This window comes from Myotis yumanensis, unplaced genomic scaffold (assembly GCF_028538775.1).
Source record: "Myotis yumanensis isolate MYYU_CA2020_CCGP unplaced genomic scaffold, mMyoYum1.0.hap1 SCAF_9, whole genome shotgun sequence".
NCBI lineage: Eukaryota > Metazoa > Chordata > Mammalia > Chiroptera > Vespertilionidae > Myotis > Myotis yumanensis.
The window spans coordinates 58,498,066-58,520,391 of NW_027223760.1; the positions used below are offsets into that span (position 1 = coordinate 58,498,066).

At 34.7% G+C, this 22,326-nt stretch overlaps 1 protein-coding gene across 1 annotated transcript in view; it reads left to right on the forward strand.

Annotated features, from left to right (window-relative positions):
• The window catches only part of HDAC9 (histone deacetylase 9), a 751,983-nt gene that overhangs the window by 686,306 nt on the left and 43,351 nt on the right, over nucleotides 1–22,326 (forward strand). Inside the window, exons 23-24 of the mRNA XM_070424407.1 lie at nucleotides 2,960–3,093; nucleotides 20,536–20,620. Of these exons, the coding sequence (XP_070280508.1) occupies nucleotides 2,960–3,093; nucleotides 20,536–20,620 (219 nt within the window). The remainder of the gene's footprint in view (nucleotides 1–2,959; nucleotides 3,094–20,535; nucleotides 20,621–22,326) is intronic.

The window sequence follows — 22,326 nt, forward strand, 5'->3', positions numbered from 1 at the left end:
TATGTTATTAACCTTGACTTAGACCAAGGACATTTCTAAGCTTTACGGATCAGAACTTTGCATTACACATTTTCCAAAAGCTTACTGTTCTTTTTATAGTAATCAGACAAGAAAGTGGAGTTTAGTGTAGTCAGCCTCATTCCTGAGTGGCTTGTGGAAAAGATTCTTATTGGGGTCAAAATGATGTCCATAGGAAATGAGAAATGTTGCAATATTTTACCTCATTTTATATTAATTTTAGAATAATTTTTTGCCAACTATTTGGAAACATAGGATAATTATAAAGTGACTGTTTGACTTCATCAAAATAATAGCTAAATGGATACAATCAACACATTGCAATGTTTCAAGGTATGGGGAAATGAACTCATCTTGTTCATGGCTAGCTAGATTCAAGTGCCATATTAGAACTGAAATACTATGCATTCTAAGGCTTAAGAATAGTATTATTTAACTGTTACAAAATGGAAGCAATGTAGTTTGGTTTGGTGGGGGTTCATTATTTGACAATTTTATAGACTTTCTTTTAGTTCTTCAAACTCCATTATGAGCATCTTCTTTCTTTTCAAACAAAAGACCTCAAGACTTAAGAGAGGAACAGAGGCTTAAAAACAGAAAGATATAAAATATAACCAGCCCTGCTGGCATGGCTCAGTCCTTGAGCGTCAACCTACGAACCGGAAGGTCACAGTTCAATTCCTGGTCAGGGCATATACCCAGGTTGCGGGCTCAATCCACCAGTGTGGGGTGTGCAGGAGGCAGCCAATCAATGATTTTCTCTCATCATTGATGTTTCTATCTCTCTCTCCCTTCTTCTCTGAAATCAATAAAAATATATTTAAATAAAACAAAATATAGCCTAATAGAACATCTTGGGTTGAACAATATAATCACTGAAATGATTATAAATGAAAATATCAATAAAAGTGTTAAACAGCAGTTTAGATACATCTGGAGAAGAAAGTCTGGATGATAGATCTGAATCAAAAGTACATATAATGCTGGACAGAAAGACACAGAAAATATGAAATAAAAGTTAAAGACCATTGAGGATATAATGGCAATGATCACGTATGTCTAATTATTGTTCCAAAATAAGATAATGGAAATAATTAAAACTTTATTCCAATAAATTTGAACACAAATAAAAAGCCACAAATTTCTAGAAAAATATAACTTAGGAAAATATCGAAAGCTGAGTACTCCTAAAATCCCTGAAGAAATTTTATCAATAGTTAAAAATCTTTCTCAAAAAGAATACAAGATTCAAATAGTTTTACAGAAGATTTCTACACAATATTCTAGGGTCAGATAATGGAAAAAGAGGGTCTCAACCACATCAAAAGTCAATATGATCAGTACAAGAATGGAAAATAATAGATTAATCCTATTCATGGACATAGGTGGGGAAAAAAAGCATTAGTGAAACAAATCCATCTGGTAATACATCACAACCAAACATTTTAAAAAATATATATTTTATTGATTTTTTTACAGAGAGGAAGGGAGAAGGATAGAGAGTTAGAAACATCGATGAGAGAGACACATCAATCAGCTGCCTCCTGCACACCCCCTACTGGGGATGTACCCGCAACCAAGGTACATGCTCTTGACTGAAATCAAACCTGGGACCCTTCAGTCCTCAGACCGACGCTCTAACCACTAAGCCAAACCAGTTAGGACACAACCAAACATTTTAATCCATAAATTCAACCTGGGTTAATGTGAGAAATATTAATAATGTTATAGTGTTAATAATGCCACTCACAACACTATAGAATTATAGGAGAAAAAGCATCTTTTTGTACAGAAATAATTTAAATTCATCATCTATTTAAAATAAAATATTCAAAGTAGAAATAGAAAAGTCCCTCCTTATACTGAATGAGAACACAGTTACGTGTCATTATCCCCCTACCCGTTTAGCAAACCACACCACATGTTGTGAAGGATGTGTCTAAACTGGAAATCTTATATACACTGCCTCACAGAGAGAGGATTGGTAGTAGCCCTTTGGAAATAATCTGGTATTATTTATCAGACTTTAAGCCACGACAATTTGACTCCACTATTGCACATGTGCACGGAAGACTTGTATAAGAGTGTGTGTGGAGGCATTCTTTGTATAACAAAACACTGGGATTTGTAATAATAGAAAACTCAAATACCTGTCAACAGGAGAATGGGTAAATAAATTTTTCTATCCTCATAAAATGGCCTACCAGAATAGCAAAGAATTATACCTTTATGTATCAGCAGAGATGAGCTAAAAGAAAATGTTGTGTGAAAAGAGCAAGTTTTAAAAGTATAAAACAGTTTTACAAAGTTCAAAAACAAGCAAATTCAACAAAGGAAAGCAATTATAAACACAAACTCAGGATCCTGATTCTGTGGAGAGGAGGAGGGGTCATTTGAGAGAGGCACACAGGGGCGTCAAAATTATTGCTAACAATATTATCCTTAAAGTGGGAGGTCAGTGACCAGATGTTTGTCATATCATTATACTTTGTAACATACATGGATGTTATTTTTGGCATTTATTGACTATTTCAGAATAAAAGAATGTCTATAAAAATCTAATGTGATAGTAAAGTAATTTGGGCTGGTACATAGTGGCATTACTTACCATATTAACATTGGCCGTATACTGATTTTTTCATCCAGGTACTTGTAGACTGTGTTTTGCATGTACTGTGCCATGGTGAGTGGCATATTGACCTGTGCAAATTTTGGTCGTGATACTTCTTAGCTGTTAGGATCTTACGCTTTGGTTCCCTCATTTGTAAATAGAGATAATAACATGACCTAATTTATCAAGTTATTGTGAGTATTAAATGAGCTAGCACGTGGAAAGTGCTGAGAAAGGACATGCACAGAATAAATGCTCAAGTGATATTAGATTCTAATAGACATCCTCTTTGATTTACTACTTTGAAATGTTTTCTTTGTATTATGGTAGGCTTTGGTCACTTGACGAAGCAATTGATGACACTGGCTGACGGACACGTGGTGTTGGCTCTAGAAGGAGGACATGATCTCACAGCCATCTGCGATGCATCAGAAGCCTGTGTAAATGCCCTTCTAGGAAATGAGGTAAAAAACAAAAAACACAAAACTAAACTAAACTAAACTAAAAGCACAAAAGAGCAGGGGTCAAGGACCAGGAATGTATGCACGCATATTTTTAAAGTGTTTTTTTTTTAAATCCCAAGTACTCAGAAAGCACAATGTTTCTCTTACAATTCTAAGAAAGAAGGTAAGCCTTAGGTAAGAGAAGTTTACCTGTTCTCATGTGATATGCAATAACTTTTGCCCAGTTATACAATCCACTTGCATCCCCATCAATCAAGTTATTGGCAGAACTCAATAAATAAGATAATCCTTGGGAAGAGAAAGGCTTTGCATACTTGACCCAACCCATGAACATTGGAACACTGAAAAAGAAGTAACTCAAAGAAAATTTCTCTTGACATTTTCAATATGATTATATGGGGGGAAAAAAGGTTTTAAAAATGTTTTAGCTTTATCAAAGTATAATTGACAAATAAATCTGTATTTTATTTAGAGTATTCAATGTGGTAATTTGATATACATTGTGAAATGATTTCTGCCATTAAGTTAATTTAACACATTCGTTACCTCACATAGTTACATTTTGGTGTTTGGGGATTTTTGGTGAGAATACTTTAAGTTCTACTCTCTTGGCAAATTTCTTTTTTTTTTTTAATATTTTTATTGATTTTTTACAGAGAGGAAGGGAGAGAGATAGAGAGCCAGAAACATCGATGAGAGAGAAACATCGATCAGCTGCCTCCTGCACACTCCCCACTGGAGATGTGCCCGCAACCCAGGTACATGCCCTTGACCGGAATCGAACCCGGGACCCCTCGGTCCCCAGGCCGACGCTCTATCCACTGAGCCAAACCGGTTTCGGCTCTCTTGGCAAATTTCAGTTTTACAATACGGTATTACCAACTGTAGTCACCATGTTATACATTGGATCAAACATGTTAAACTTGTGGCCCATAGGCTGCATGTCTTGTTTATTTGGCCCATGTTAGCTTTTGAGTTTGACATGCTTGTATTAGATTCTTAAACCTTATTCATTGTATAACTAAAAGCTTAAAATCTTTTTACAGACCTCTCCCTATCTTCACCTACCACCACCACCAAAACACCCCTCTTGCTACCCACTTCTCCCACCCCTGGTGTCCGTCATCTTACTCTGTTTATGTGAGTTTGACTGCTTTTCTTTTTTTTTTTCTTTTTTGGTTTCACATAAGTGACACTATTCAGTATATTCAGTTAGCATAATGCCCTGAAGATGTTGCAAATCACAAAATTTCATCTATGTTGTTGCAAATCATGAGATTTCCTTCTTTTTTAAGAATAAATAATATTCATATATTTATATATTTACATATCTATATGTCTATTTTCTTTATCCCTTCATCTGTCAATAGACACTTATATTGTTTCCATACCTTGACTATATGAATAATGCTGCAATAAACATGGGAGTACAGATAGGTCTTCAGGATAGTTATTTTGTTTCCTTTAGATATTACCCAGAAGTGGGATTGCTGAATTATATGGTAGTTATATTTTTAATTTTTTTAAGAACCTTCTACTGCTGGATGATCGATCAATTGTTGAAAGTGAGGTATTAAATTCCCCCACTATTATTATATTTTTTCTGTTTCTCTCTTTAGATATGTTAATATTTGCTTTATAAATTTAGATTCTCCTATGTTGGGCAAATAAATATTTATACTTGTTACATTCTCTTGAAGAATTGACCACTTTGTCATTATATATTAACTTTTTTTACTCTAATTATAGCTTGTGGCTTAAAGATCATATTTTTCTGATATACCTAACTCTGCTTTCCTCTGGTTTCCATTGGTATGGGATATCTTTTTTATGCCTTCATTTTCCATCTGTGTGTCCTTAAAACTGAAGTGATTTTCTTGTGGGCAGCATAGAGTTAGGTCTTATTTGCTTTATCCATTCAGCCACTCTGTGTCTTTTGATTGGAGAAGTTAGTTCATTTACATTTAAAGTAGTTATTGATATGTATGGGCTTACTATTGCCATCTTGCAGTTTTCTGGCTGTTTTGTAGTTTCCTATTTCCTCTCTTAGTAAATTGATGATTTTCCATATTGGTATGTGTGATTTCCTTTTCTTTATCTTTTGATTAAATATTAACAGTTTTTGCTTTGTGGTTATTATGATACTTGCATAAAACATCTTGTAGTTATAATAGTGTATTTAAAACTGATAACATCTTAACATTTAATGTATATAAAAACTCTACATTTTTTCACTACCCTCCTTCAATTTATGTATTTAAAGTAAAAAATTAAATCTTTTTATATTGTGTATTCATTATTATAGTTTTAGTCATTTTAATACTTTTATCTCTTGCTTTACACTAGAGTTAAAAGTTATTTACCTACCACAATTACAGTATTAGAGTATTCTGAATTTAATTATGTATTTATTTTTACCAGTGAGTTTTATATTTTTTCTAAATTTTCATATTACTAGTTACCTTCCTTTCATTTTAACTTGAAGAATTCCCAATAGCATTTCTTTTAAGGCCAAACTAATGGTGATGAATTCTTCAGCTTTTGTTTGTCTAACAGGGGTCCTCAAACTACGGCCCGTGGGCCACATGCAAATACAAATATTGTATTTGTTCCCGTTTGGTTTTTTTACTTCAAAATAAGGTATGTGCAGTGTACATAGGAATTTGTTCATAGTTTTTTTTTAAACTATAGTCCAGCCCTCCAACAGTCTGAGGGACAGTGAACTGGCCCCCTGTTTAAAAAGTTGGAGGACCCTGGTCTACAAACTATTCTTAAAGATAACTTTACTGGGTAGAGTATTCTTGGTTGTCAGTTTTTCCCCACTGCACTTTAAATATATCATCCTACTTCTTACTGGTATGCAAATTTCTGCTGAAAAATTCACTCATAATCTTAATGAGTTTCTCTTACATATAGCAAGTTGCTTTTCTTTTGCTGTTTTAAAGATCCTCTCTTTATCTTTAACTTTTGACAATTTAATTATAGTGTGCTTTGTGTGACTCTATAGGCTCATCTTAATTGGTAGTTTTTGGGTTTCCTGGATTTGGATATCTGTTTCATTTCCCAAATTAGGATAGTTTTCTACCATTATTTCTTCAAATAAGCTTTCAGGCTTTTCCTTCTCTCTTCTCCTTCTGTGACCCCTAGAATATATATGCTGGCCTTCTTGGTGGTGTACTATAAGTCTTTTAAACTATCTTTACTGCTTTTCATGTTTTGCATGTGTTTTTTTTCTTTTTGTCACTCTGATTTGATGAGTTTCACTGCCCAGTGCCCAGTACATTGATTCTTTCTTCCATTTGGTCTAGTTTACTGTTGAACTCCTCTATTGAATTTTTCAGTTGTTGTATTCTCCAGCTCTATGATTTCTGTTTGATACCTTTTAATATTTTCTACCTCTTGTGTTAAATTCTCTGTTTATGCATTGTTCTCCTGACCTCAGTGATCATCTTTATGACTTATATTTGAATACTCTGGGGTAAATCAATTATCTTCATGTTATTAATTTTGGAGAATTTGTCTTCTTTTGCTTGGTATATAGTCCCCGGGGTTTTTGTTTGTTTATTTTTCATTTTTCTTGACTCTTTTTGTTGGTTTGTGCACTTTGGCTAAAGCAGCCACTTTTCCCAGTCTTGTGTAGAAGATGAATATCATCAATCATCCCAGTGCAAGCTCCTGTTTACCATTCAACCCTTTGTGATTGTCCAACCTACAGCCTTTGTTATTAGTGGCTCCCAGTAGTTGAGTGTATGCCAAGACCTGTCAGTGTCCTTAAGGTGAGGATTACAGTCAGCCCCTAGGTGTAGTCTGACTAAAAGCTGGACTCCCTCAATAAAGAAACTGTGAGATGGGCATTTTTGCCTGTTCCTTCTGCACTGCGCCTGGGTGTATAGCCCATGGGTTTAGGGAGGTGTGCCTGTGCTGGTTTTAAAACTTCTTTGTTTGCTATAGTCTTGTGAGACTCATAAATGCATGCTGTGTTGGCTATCAGGGCTAGGTTATATGAGGTCCCATCCTTTGGGTAACAGCCATAAAGTTGGGGTGCTAGATATGTGAGCATACTCATTCCAGGTAGATATTGCCGACTTGGTTTTATTGTTGAAGTAAACCAGAAAGAGGTGTCACGAGCTCTTTTAGGCTCTGGGGAAAATCACGGTCAGCACCTTTATGTGTGCTAATTAGAAGCCAGACTCCTCAGGCAGCAGCTTGTAAAGTGTGTACTTCCCTTTCCAGGGAAAGACTGGGAAATGGGTTGTTTTGCTTGCTCCCTCTGCACTGAGCTCTTGGGGGATAGTCATAGCAAGTGCTCACACACCTGTTAAGGACTGTTTCTTTGTTTGCTAAAGTCCTGTGGGACTCACAGACATGCGGTTTCTCAGCTAGATATTTTTGAGAGACCATTCTTGGGTAGAAACTTAAAATATATGATGCTAGATGTATGTTCCAAACCCTTCACTCCTCAGGGAAAAACTGGAAGTTTGGAGTTCCCTTTCAAATGTATGGTGCTGTGTCAAGGGTTTGTTTACGGTGAAAGTGTGTCTCAACCTTTGCTACCCTTTTGATGTGGGTATTTTCTCATTCATTCAGTATCCCCAGTATTTAGGAATTACTCAGCTACGTTCTGGATTCTCTCAGAGGGAATTGCTCTATTTATCACTGTATAGTCGGTGCATCTGTGGGAAGAGGAAAATTCATGAGCTTCCCATGTTACCATCTTGGTTTGGAGTCATAAAAATGTTGATAAACATTTTTTTGTCATCATTTATGAGTTCTCTATGCTAAGAGATATTATTTCCATCTTACAAATGTTAATAATGAGTCAAAGAAGTTTAAGAAATTCATTCAATATCATGCAGCTAGAATGCATTAGATCCAAGATATGAACTTAAATCTATATTGTCAAAGGTAATTTTTTTCTTTCACATCACATACATATTTTCCTGACTAATCAGCTGATTTCACATCAAATCATCATGAAGTTCACTTCCAGATCACAGCAAGCTTTTGGACCAATTAATTACAATTCCACAAATATTTCAGTTTGTATATATTCATTAATGTTATTAGTTCATTTATTTTTATAGTGACTGTATAGAGATGTTATGACTATTTTATATATTTTACTTTTTTCATGAACTTGAAATACTACATTTTAATGAAATAAATATATACACAGTCATTCATAATGTTTTTTGACAGTAGCTAATGCTTGGGCCGATCCTATATAATAAAAGGCTAATATGCAAATCAACCAAATGGCAGAAGGATCTGTCACTGTGACATGCACTGACCACCAGGGGGAAGATGCTCAATGCAGGAGCTGCCCCCTGGTGGTCAGTGTGCTCCCACAGGGGGAGCACCACTCAGCCAGAAGCCCTAAGCACTAAGGATGTCTGACTGACGGCTTAGGTCCGCTCCCCATGGGCTCCCGGACTCCCGCAGGACTCACAGACTACGAGAGGGCATAGGCTGGGCTGAGGGACCACCCCTCCTCCCTCTCCCCCTGCTCCAGAGTGCAGGAATTTCATGCACTGGGCCTCTAGCACTATTTATAAAGAGAAAACTATTTTCTGCGCACTGAATATATATGTTTTATTGTCATCATTATCTTATAGATTTTTTACATGGTTATCTTGCCATATTTATTGACGAGAATATATACATTTTAAATTTGAAGAAAAATATGAGAGGGAAAACTTGAGTGCTATTAAAGTATTTACTCTGTGTATAATTTTAGACAGCTCAATAACCCAAAGGATGTAACTACCTAATGATTTGTTTTGTTATTAGTGAACTGCTATTTCAGATCACACATAATTCAAGCTGTCTAAGGTTTTCTAAATATTAGAGTCTTTCTAAAATTCCTATAAACAAATACTGTCAAACAGAATATTGGGGGTTTTGGGTGCCAGTTAAGAGGTGCAAAAAATAAATACTACTTCTAATTATCAGTTAATGTTGGGCTGTTCTATTTGCCTATCAGATGATATATTTTACATTCTCAAATTACTTATTTGACTTTAAATATAGAAACATTTTAAGAAAGCCAACTGGTTTTAATATTTGCATTAAAAAGGCATATGCCAGATGTGCAGAAAACCTAACTATAGGTTGTAGATTATGGCCTACAGATGATTGACCTGCCCAGAAGGAAATGTTACCCACTTGCAAAAGCCAACTATTTTCCCAACTATGTGAAAGGAAATTATAGATTTCACTGGCTGTCTTTGAGCACAATGCTCTTGTAATCTCTGCATTTTGCCCATTCTATTATTTCAGGGGAATATTTTTAATGAGGATGGAATAATTTTTCCTATAGTCTCTTTCTTTTAGAAATGACTGTTTCAGAACACATTCAAGTCAGTTGTGTGGTGTTCTTAATTTATCTCAATTTACTAAAAAGCAAATTGGATGTGTTTTATATTTTCCTTTCATGTATGCTCTTTTGACTGGGATCTCTGTGGTCATTTTATTATATGACCTAATCCTACAGATCAAGTAGACTGTTTTTATAGAACAATTACTGACATTAGAAATATGTCACCTGATTTAAAGTTTGAAACATATGCCGTTTCTCTACATTTTTAGAAAGACCAGGCTTGAGATAGAGGAAGGGATAAAAGTATCATTGGCCATGTGAGTATATAGATGTTAAAAATTCTAGTATGTGATAATTGAAATGGTTATTGGCAATATTGACTGTTTAGTCAACTTTAATTATCTACAAGTCTTATAGTAAATTTGACTTAGTTATTATAATACCCTAAATACCATCTTGCCCCTTTTTATTGGCTATCTTCAATTACTTAAGCACAATCAAAAATTTGTTCATAATGCACTAAAGAAAGAAAAGTTTAAAGAATCTATGTCTTTCTGTATTTTTTTTTCCTATTGAGATTTCTTAGGGATATAAACAAGACTATAGATTCCAAAAAGGTACTTTAATAATAACAGATGAATTTGGAATATTGAACTTTGAGAAGTAAATTTTGGTGTGTTAACTCTGTCAATATACAGAGTTACAAAACTTAAGAGAAATAAAGATTTCTAAAAATGAAAAATGGAAGAAAAATACATATGTGTTGTACATTATAATTCATTTGAAAAAAAGGAAATGAAAATGTAATATTTGAAACAACTTAAGGAACAAAGAGTTATTCTCACTTTCATTGACAATATAATTTATAATCCAATGCCTGGTTTTCTGTATTTCTTTTTCTAGTTCAAAGGTCATCATGACCAACAGCCATGACTACATTGAAGTTTTAAATTTCATTCCTGTGGAAAAGTAATATATAAGGCATATTACATTTTTAAAAAGTACATACATGTAGTTTTTACAGTAGTTTTACTTGGTAAGCTCTAGGTAAGAAAATAAAAATGGTTGTCTTTCAGATACCAATTATGCAATTTCAAATCCTAATTTTCCTTCAAACTCCCTTTTCAAGTGATTAATAGGGTAATTATAACTTATTATCTGGGATTTCACTTTCACAAATAACAAAATGTAGTAAAGCTTGAGACTAAAACATTGGCAGAACCTACTTTGGCTTCTCAACACTGAACATGCAATTGAACTCAAATTAGGAAGGTCAAGAAGGGCCTTTTTGAGGGACTCTGCACTTTGTCAGATGTATTTATTCATGTGCAGAGGATTAGAATTCATAAACATTTTGCCAGTTTTTTAAATGCTATTTCTTTTCCTTGTTGTTCTTGGCCAGGCCATGTCAATACAGCAAAATGCTGCTTCATATGGCTTATTATCAGCAGAATAATATGAATTACATAACCCAAAGGAATTGTAAAATCAGCAGGAACTCTTGGCTCTGCATCTCAGTGTAGATACATATATGGGTACCAAAAACTTTATTTTTTAAAAAATTAAATTATCTGAGTGTTGCATCCAAAATAGGCATTTCATATTTTTAAATATTTTTATCATGAAAGTTATCTAGTGAACAAAACATTTTTTAACTATTCTTTTAAGAAATTTGCACTAGGTCAGTCAAAATGATATACTGTTGGATTAAAATTAATTTGAGCATGGTACAGGAAATTCCAAGAGGCAACTGATTTTGAAGACATACCTGAAGTCCTTTTTTTCCCCTTTTTGTTGGCAAAGTTCAGACTTAGATTTGTCAGTTCAATCAGTGTATGATGAATATTTTTGAACTTTGTCAATGAAGCACTTAAAAACACCAGCTTGGAGTTTGCAAGAAATTGAAGTGACTACCCAAATGAGAAGACTCATTAGGTTGCTTGGTATGGCTTCAAAGATACTGATGTGAATAGTCACATCTTTTTCAGAATTAGTTACAGAAAAATCTGTAGGGTTCTCAAAAGAAACTGATTTTGGTTATCTGCATTTGTGCTGGCTGGCAAACAATGCCACAGTTTCTTTAAGGCCAAATTTGCCTACTGTTCTGCAAAGCCAATTAGTGACACCCTGGGTTGCTTCCTCTGCGGGGTGGGGGGGGCGGGGGGAGCTTTTACAAGAAGTGAGAAAAGCTTAAGCATTTGGCATTCCTATGGAATCTGAAAGGAAAAACATTGAAAAACTTCAGGCAGGTGAAAAGAGAAGACATACTGTAGGTAAGAGCCTTGTGTAATGAGTTGAGAACATAACCATTAAAAGACCTCCTATCAAAAAATCAAAAAATAAAAGACCATCTGTCAAAACAGAATAAATGACAGTTTTAAGCTTGTTAGAGAATAAATACAAATTCCCGTAAAGAGAAGCTGTTGAGATGATTCTAAAGCCTCTAGTACTGAAGGTTCAGCACAACATATTTGAATCTATAGCATATTTTCTCTTGATCTCCCCCATTCTTTATAAAGTTGGCTTCTAGATCTTTTCCTTCCTTCCTCCCTCCCTCCCTCCCTCTCTCCCTCCCTTCTTTCCTCTCTCTCCCCTCACCCCTCTCTATCTCCTCTCTCCTTTTCTTTTTAATAACTGCTGTCTCCTGTTGAGTAGACTCAGCTGCTTTCATTTGACTTGGATTTCAGCAACAGTGGCTAAACTTAGTGATTGTGTATGTTGATAATCTTTCCAAGATGACTTTTTGCTCGAAAGCTGCTGAAAAAGTCTGTGGAATTGACTCTAGTAAGTTTTGACAACCACCCTCGAGGTGAACTCTTAAGATGTTGTTGTCCAAGTTGCTCATAGGGGGTTTGTTTTCATTAGAGTTTGAATGGGGAAGTAGTGTTGCCATCTTTTTCATCCTTTTAGATTATGTATGGCTGGCTCCATTGGGGAATTGGTGTGAATCTGGGAAAGCTTACAAGCTCCTATTTTGGAGCTTGTAGTTCATGAGTAGAGGAAGGGGAACTTAATACAGGGAAATGTGTGATAAACCAAAATCACACATGAAGATCATTCCATGATCTTCCCTTAGAATTTGAGAACCTATCCACACTCCGAAGAGAATGCATAAATACTTAAAAGAGATTAAAAATATTTTGAGCCGCCGAAACCGGTTTGGCTCAGTGGATAGAGCGTCGGCCTGCGGACTCAAGGGTCCCGGGTTCGATTCCGGTCAAGGGCATGTACCTGGGTTGCGGGCACATCCCCAGTGGGAGATGTGCAGGAGGCAGCTGATCGATGTTTCTAACTCTCTATCTCTCTCCCTTCCCTTCCTCTCTGTAAAAAATCAATAAAATATATTTTAAAAAAATATATATATTTTGAAAATAGTATTTGAAGATACTTTCCATTGCAGAAAGGGCCTACGATGTTGCATTTATTATATTCAACAAGGCTTATGAGAAGCAGAGCCAAAGTAACTAGTTTTTTGGTTTGTATATGTGTTTTAGCAAATGCTAAACGATGTAGAAGTTACCTGGATAATTACAATTCCATTATGCAGATCTTCTGTACTGTTTGTCTTTAAGCTTTTCAGAAGGTGTTAAAAGGAATGTGGCTGGAAACCTGGACCCTTCATAGAGTTCTGGTTACCAACAAAAGCAAGGGAGCATTTCTTTTCAGTGATGGAGCAAACATGTTATGACATTCATTTATCTGTACATTCATTCAGTAGTCTTTTATTGGGCATCTATTTTGTGCTCAAGTTCTAATACAAGTAAAAATAAAAGAAAAATTAACAGAGTACTTTGGAAATGTATGATCCTTTGTTTTTAGCTATATTTGGACAGGAATATTTTACTAGTAATAGAGGAAGTAAAATTTAACTTTGATCTTGAATAAAAATGAGATTTTGACAAGCTAAGGTACAAGGAAAGGATGTATCTGTTGTAATGGAAAGGCATAGATTAAGACTTCTTGAAATAGTGGATGGCTCCTTTTAGGATTTGTTTGTTTTGTTTTTGGCAGAAGAAAGGCTGCTGTAAGTGTAATAAAAGTAAACAATGAGGCTGGCTAAGTGGAATTGAATATCATAAGGAATTAGAATTTCTGTGGAAATACAAAAGCGTTGAACAAATGATTCCCATGCTTCGGGGTACTATAATAACCAAATAATGTATGATTTGGGAGATGGCAGAATCTCATAGGAGAAAACAAAAGTGTATTATGGAAATAATCATTAGGAATAGTTTGCCCCAGATTATCAGTGAACAAAATTATACCCTATCAGTGATATGCCGGACCTGGCTCTTAATAGCTTGTGAGAGCTAATTCTGTGTACCATTACTCAAATTCTGTGTATTAGCTACTCAAATTTGAGTTCAGTGACATCACATTGCAGCCTGAAATAGGCCATGGTGGGAATATTTACACCACAGAAATCAGCAAATACTACAAATTACAGCTATTTTTTAAATAGGCAGCTGTTAAACATTTACCAGCACATCACTGCTACATGATGTGAAACAGCTCTTCTTAGCACAAAAATCAACATTTGGAAAAGAGTATAGTACAAATCTTTCTACTAAACAAAAAAATAAGGAAAAACAGTTTTAAAATATGCAAATTAGTAGATTAAAGAACAGAAAATTAAAAAAGCAAATGAGGACAAGAAAACTAAGGATCAAAGAAAATGAAACATGAGGACTTAACCAAGTTTGGGTATTAAATTTAAACTTATTTGTAAAAATAGGGACAAGGAAGCAAGATTTTGGCATGTAAAATGAACTAGCCTTCCTTATAACAATTGATGTTGAAACTATGGACATTATGTTAGGAAACTATACATATAGCACTGAGCAAATTTCCTTTCAATGTTACTGAAACTTCTATTTAACATACACCTTTCTATATATATAGTATTTCCCTATCTTAACTATGTAGGTTGAAATTTTTTCTAATTATATTGCATACCTACAATCTTACCTCAGTGCTTAAACGAAAATATTGATAGTCTGAATTACCCAACTAATTGCATTTATTATTTTCTTTCCAATAGACCATTATGCCTACTTCTTTTTTACCTTTAAATTCAATTTTTATTATTTAGCTAATTATTGCCATTGATGTTTAAGTAACCCATTTCTTCCAAACTTTCCATAGTTAAGTGCCATGGAAACTATGGAATACTATTTGGAATGGAGGCACACAGTCTTTCTTCGTCATTTAATGGCTGATATATTGTGTAACCTACAATTCTCCAAGGTGTGGTAGTTTTGGGTAAAACTCAACTAATAGAAAAATAACCATAGTAGTAATCTCAGAGTCTAGCCCATTTGCCTCACTTATTTTATTCAAGTAATTCATTCAATATCCAATGTGAGCTGAATGGCCATGACTCTACACTTTGCTTCTTGGTCTTCTTGGTACTCTCATAAGACTTGTTAGATTTATGTCACTCCTCTTGGCTAGATATGTTTCTTTATTGCAATGTGATGTAACCCTTCATCATCCACATGTATGTAGGCTGCAGAGAGACTCAATATGAATAATCTCAGTAGTCTGTCAGTATCATAACTTTATTACCAATACAATTCACCCTGATTTACTCTTTCCCCCCAATCTATTTGTTCAAGGATTTTAGTGACTTCAAATGAACAAAAAGGGGTTATTTTGAGAATGACTCATGAATCACAATATGGATAAAATTATAACCAGATCTACTTAAGCAATCAAATTAAACATATACAATTAATTGCAGACCTCTCTAAGACAATTATTTAAATGGAAGTTGAGTTTTAACCACCAAGCCCTCCTCACTAGGGAATTTATAATAGTTCATTAACATGGAGGGTCAGGTCTATATTGCAATCTGTTTCCCTTATCCTCTTTGTCTTGATCATCATATTCTTCCAAAGTTCCACAATATCTTTGATCCTGACAACTGAAATTCTGAACTTTTTTCTGAGTTGCTTTGCATGTTGTAGGGGGACTTTCAGTTCCCTTTGTAAGTGAATTTGTTCCCTGTATATAAGAATATAACTATTGTGGTTCTTGCTGCAAAACTTGTAATCTCACTTTGTTCTTAGAGGCACCATAAAATAGTGGAAGTAACATGGACTCAAGAACTAGACTTAGTTTCCCTATTCCCTATATCAGAAAATACTGTCTCTCTTAAAATTATTTTTAGTTATAAAATGTAATATTCATATGGAAAATGTATGACATAAATGTACACTCCAATGAAATATCATAAATAGAGCTCATATACAACCATCAATTAGGTCAAGAAATAGAATAATATCTGTACCTCAATAGACCCTATATCCCCTTTCCTAACCAGTACTCCATTTCTCATTTCTGAAAGTAATCAATTTTCTGATTTCTAACTAAAGATTTTAATTTACCTGTTCTAGGACTTTATATGCAATAAATCACAAAATATATATTCCTTTGCATCTGACTTTTTTGGCTCAACATTATGTTTGTGAGATTCGCCCATGTTGTTGTAGCTAGCTATATAGTTCATTCATTTTCATTATTAATACAGCATTCCATTTCATAAAAAGAATTTCTAGGAAAATGTCACAATTTATATCTATTCTACTTTTGACAGTTATAGGGAATTTTTTCCAGTTTGGGGCCATTATGTACAATGATGTGATTGACTTTTTTGGGGGGGGGGGGGGGAAGGCCAGCATAATACTGATATCCAAAACTTTAAAAAAATTATAAAAAAGGAGTATTACAGGAAAATCTTTATCATAAGCATAGGAGTTAAAGCCCTAAACAAAGTAATATTAGTAGTTCATTAATATCTTAAAAGCCCATAACAAAATTGGGTTTAGACCAGTATGTAACATATTAACATTGTAAATTAAGTCATTGTAATTCACCACATTAAGAGAACCAAGAACAAATATAATCATTTCAATAGTTGTTTAAACATCAGTTGAAAGCATGATGAACTATTTTTGGAAAAGTAGAAATAATAGGAAGTTTTATTAACTTGATAAAGCTTATCTACAAATCTATAGTGTGCATCAGACTTAAAGGTGAAATATGGGGATTTTTTTCTTTGAAATAAAAACTATACAAAAATGCTCACTCTTACTGCTTCTTGTCACCACTGAACTGGTGGTCCTAACAGTGCAATCGGGTAAGAAAAATAAATTAAAAACATAAGGATTGGAAAGGAATTAAACCTCATTATTCACAGATTATATAATCGTGTATGTAGAAAATCTATACAAAATTATTTGTATATACATTAGAATTAAGTTTATCGCAATTGAGGGTCAATTTAAAATCAATTAAAACTAAAATAATCATTAAAACATTAATTAAAAATCAATGATATTCATTTAAAAATGAATTATCACTGTTGTTCTTCCTAGTTTTTCACCCTAAAACCATGCCTTGATTAAAGCAGGCAACCAGGAGGAAGAATCTATTTCATTTGGGCCTGTAAGCTACAGAGTGCAGAATAAAGGCTACTTCTTCCATGTTTTCTTTCAGTTAATTCTTCCTTCATTCATTCTACATTTTTAAAAAAATGCCTATTGTATACCAGGCTCTATATTTGCCTTTAATTGGCTCACAAAGAAGTAGAGAATGGCAGACATGGCTGACTATAATATAATGTGTTTAGTAGAGTAAACAATATTTGAGACATGGGTGAAAGCAGTTTGCCCCATCAAAGACTTTAAGGAAAGATTTCACAGAGCAGGCAATGATGCAATAAGGTATCACCAATTCAGACAAGGATGGGAAAAATAGAAACCAGAGGGAATGGAATATAAATAAATGTATAGAAGTGTGAATATACTTGGCCTATTTGGGAAACACGGGATAAAAGCTAACATGGGTAATTAATAGATCTTTTGTTTGGTTGATGTATACATCTATTCTCATGTATCTGTTATACTTACAAGATCTCTTTTAGCTTCTTTTTGTTTTGTTCTGAGTCATGAATTAGAGTTGATTTTCGTGTCTCAGAAGTACAGATTGAATTTTAAAACTCTTATTCAAGAGCTTCTTTAAGGACATTCACTACTTATTTCCTTAAATGCATCTTAGCCAACTAAAATTATTTTTTTAAATCCTCATTGAGGATATTTTTTCCTGATTTGAGAGAGAGAGAGAGAGAGAGAGAGAGAGAGAGAGAGATCAATGTAAGAGAGAAACATCTCTTACCTGTACCTGCCCCAACAGGGGATCAAACCTGCAGCTGAGGTATGTGCTCTGACCATGAATCCAACCCACAAACGTTTGGTATATGGGATGATGCTCCAACCAACTGAGCAACCTGGCCAAGGCTAAAATGATTTTGATGATATAAAGAATCTGAAAATTACTTATTCAAAACATGATGGTCAAATTTTATGGTGTTTTAAAATAGCTGTAATATGTAGAAATTATAGGATATGTACAACTTAACAAACATCCAAATTTTATGAATATATTATTGCAACTTTTTGTAAAAGATGTAGAAAAAGAAACTTCCCTGACACAGCTTGAAATTTTGTATAAAGAATTGCTGTAACTAATGGTTGTAATTAAGCTTTAGATACAATAAAGCTGAATAAGCACTTTATGTGACAAGAGGTTATGTTGAAATTATTTAATGTTTCTTATAACTCCATAATTATTATTACATGATGAAATTGCTCAACAAACTCTTACTGACATTGATTAGGCTTAGTAGCCAAATTTTTTGCTATATCTTACTGGCCAAACTAAATATACAACCCAGCTTTACTGGATATTCTTATTTTTGCTCCAAATTTAAAAAAAGGTTATTTATTTAATATCATTTCATTACAGTTAGTTATTAGATTACTAATAATGACCAATATGCATAAATATTTATTAAATAGATGCTTCAATCAAATGTTTTTAGTGCTTATAATTATGAATGATTAAATCAACAAACTCTAGAAAAGACAACTCGATTTGCAAGGTCCTTCTATGCAAGGTTTTAATTTAAGAAAACAGACTCGAAATTCTGCTTGCCTTCTTGCCAACTGAGAGTACTACCCATTGCCTTCTCCACAGAACTACCCAAGAAAAAATAAAGAACCTACATTGAGAATTTTCTGAATTCAGCTCTGTGTATATATACCTTCAAAATGAAACAAATTGGGGCAATTTACTGAAGGTTAAATCTCCTAAATGACATTCACTGAAAACACACTGGGCAGTGGTTTGGGATACTTAAATTATCAATTTAATTGCCTTAATTCTCTAGGTTGCTTTTATAAGTAGACACAACTTTATCGAATCTGACGATTCTGAATTGGGGGTTTAGGGTTGTTTGTATATTTACTCTCGACTCCCTGAATCACGTGTACTTGCTAAATGCCCCAAGCCTTATAAATAGATTTTAAACCAGAAGGGAGGTTTTTACGTTAATGATCTGTCTGTGGCTTTCTTTCCAGCAGCCAGCATCTCTCAATCTGTCAGCCTTTTTACCCCAAAATCACAGGGAAGGTTTTGGAAGAACTAAGATTACTGGTAGCACCTTGTGATTTAGTTCTTCAACATTTGAACATAGAATGATGTTTCAAAACAGTTCATTAAGGAAGCCTACCTAATTTCTATTAAAAATAGTCACAAAGATCTGAGACAGAAATGACAGAGATGATGTATGAGGAAGGTAGCTCAACCCTGTCTGATTCTTGAGTAAGAGTTTTTCCAAGTAGTTTTTCTGAATTAAGAGGTTTTAAGTAGGATAACATATTCTTGAAGACACAATCTGAAAAACCAGATTTTTACAAAATGATGTTAACACGTTTTAAGGGTTTAAGATTGCAGAACCGTTTGCTGAACACTGTGTTGTTTTCTTTTCCTCTTGCCAAACTGTATTGCAAATAAACCTTTTGATGTTGTAAAGGTTTTTCTTTGTCAGCTAAGAAAAACACTCTGGAAAGTTCTATTTAGTGAATTTACCCGTGTATAAATATCCCTGAGCTAGTCTGCTATCCTGTGGCATCTGGAAGAAAGGTGCTATTGTCTTAGATTCCATGATTGAAGTTTAGAATAATCAATTCAGAAAGACCCTGGGGGGAAGATCCACTCACAGATGCCGTGGAAACTTGGAATCCCGAGGCTTTTCCTTTTTTTCTACATATCAAGAGACATAGAGGAGTTCATGCTTCCCCACACCGTCTAGTGACAATGGTTCCCGTTCATGCCATTTGATTGTTTGACCCTCAAGTTGTACTTGAGACTACTAACTTTAGATTTTCTAAGAAAACTCCTTTTATGTTAATCCCCATGTTACTATGACTTTCCTGGCTTTCTGGGTCACAGCGGCTAGAGGGCTATTCTGGTTGCAAGCTCTCTGGCTGTGCAGTTTCTGCCACTGCACCCTAAGCTACATCACCAAGGTATTTCCAAGGATGCATCATCAGAATCCGTTCTGCCAAAACACTCCATAAATAATTCAAAGCTCCTCTTCGTTTCTTGCAAAGCAATGTATTTTGAGCTTCTCCATGAAAAAATCAGTGTAATTCCAGAAGATCGTGATAGATTTGCAAGACAGGAATTTGTCCCCATAGACATCTGCACAGTTGTGAATACGGTGGGCACTTAAGTGTACAGTTATTTGACCTTTGGTTTTATTTGAACATTTACTCTACCACTTGTTCACTGGCAATTGAATAAGAGCAGCTGTGTCTCATGGTTTTCTACTGTGAAGTGTTCAAAAAGTATAAGATGATTGGATATAAAAACACTGCAAACCTGTGGATAATAGACTACCCACTTTTTGCCTACTGCAACTTCCTATAGTTTCCTTTGCCAGGCCCAGCTGCCTAGATAGACATGTTGGAATTTGGCTTGTGAGGAACCTACAAAAATTACACAAATAACTCGGAATTTTAATGAATAATACACAGACATGCACCTGCTTCAGGGACTTCATAGATTAGTCTGGTGACCAATAGAAAAGCCATTTGGAATTCAATTACATGGCTGCAAAACAGAAAATAAAACTGGCTACACTCTTAGGAGTGAAGGCAGCAAAATGTTAACTAGTTCTTGGAGCAATTTTTTTAAGTTGTTTCAATCGCTTTGCTTCTGTCAGACCTACTGTAGTCCAAATATGCTGCTCATACTATCACCTACTGTTCTTGCAGCTGGAGCCGCTTGCCGAAGACACTCTCCACCAAACTCCGAACATGAATGCTGTTACTTCTTTACAGAAGATCATTGCAATTCAAAGTATGTCTTACAAGTTTTTTTTTTTAATTTGTAATCGGATATAACCCATTAAACATATATTGCGAACTTGAGCATATGAACAGCACATTTGAGTTTCTCACATAGGAGAAACATAGAGTTATTATAATTTGCACATGTTATGCATGCATACCTAAGTGTGTTACTGCCTTGCTCTTTATATGGCAATCTTATCTTACAGTGATATGTAACTCAGAGACTCTAGATTTAGAATCTTTCTTTTTCTCATATTTCAAAGCACTTGGATTTTTCTATTAGTAGCACTAAGCATCCACCAGAACATTCAAAATAGTATAAAAACTGGTCATATGGCCCAGTCTTAACTAAGGTAAGGTCTTTCCTAATAATGTTGAAATTCAGCAACCATTTACTGGTTTTAGGTTTGGCAAGAGGGGAGAAATTAATGAGAAAGCCTCACTATTAGAAAATCCAACTAAACAAAGCAGGGAATGTAAGAGATTTTATTACTACCAGTTCCCTTTACTGCTGTTACTCTTTTTTTTCTTTTTTTGCTTTGCTTGTTTTTTTATTTTTATTGCTTAAAATATTACAGAGTAGTACATTTGTCTCCTTTTTTTTCCCCTTGACCTTCCCCCAAACTCCCCTATTCCCCAGTGTCTTGAGTCCATTGGTTATGCTTATATGCATGCATACAAGTCCTTTGGTTGATCTCTTACCATCCCCCAACCCACCCCAGCCTTCCTGCTGTAGTTTGACAGTCTGTTTAATGCTGCTCTGCCTCTGTATCTATTTTTGTTCATCAGTTTATAATGGTCTTAATTATCCATAAATGAGTGAGATCATGTGGTATTTTTCTTTCACTGACTGGCTTATTTCACTTAGCATAATGCTCTCCAGTTCCATCCATGCTGTTGCAAATGATAAGAATTCCTTCTTTTTTACAGCAGCATAGTATTCCATTGTGTAGATGTACCACAGTTTTCTAATCCATTCATCCATTGATGGGCACTTAGGTTGTTTCCAGATCTTAGCTATGGTAAATTGTGCTGCTATGAACATAGGGGTGCATATATCCTTTCTGATTAGAGTTTCTGGTTTCTTGGGATATATTCCTAGCAGTGGGATCAATGGGTCAAATGGGAGTTCCATTTTTAACTTTTGGGAGAACATATTTGCCAATGTTATCACAGATAAGGGTTTAATCTCCAACATTTATAGGGAACTCATAACTTAACAAAAGGAAGATAAACAATCCAATCAAAAAATGGGCAAAGGACCTAAATAGACACCTTTCAAAAGAGGACACGCAGAAAGCCAAGAGACATATGAAAACATGTTCCAAGACACTAATCATCCGAGAGATGCAAATCAAAACAACAATGAGGTACCATCTCACACCTGTCAGAATGGCTATCATCAACAAATCAAAAAATGACAAGTGCTGGAGAGGATGCGGAGAAAAAGGAACACTGGTGCACTGCTGGTGGGAATGCAGACTGGTGCAGCCACTATGCTGTTACTTTTTAAGAGTTACACTTTTTAGATGATAACATGCATGAGTGTGAGCATGCGCACATACACACCCATTGAAATCAAGCACAAATCAACACAAGTTAGTATGAAGAGGAAAACCAAGGGCAAAATTAAATGTGAAGGAGGATCAGGAAAACCCTCAGCTTGGCTACTGTCCTGTAGAAGCACTTATTAACCACTACTGGAAAAGCCAC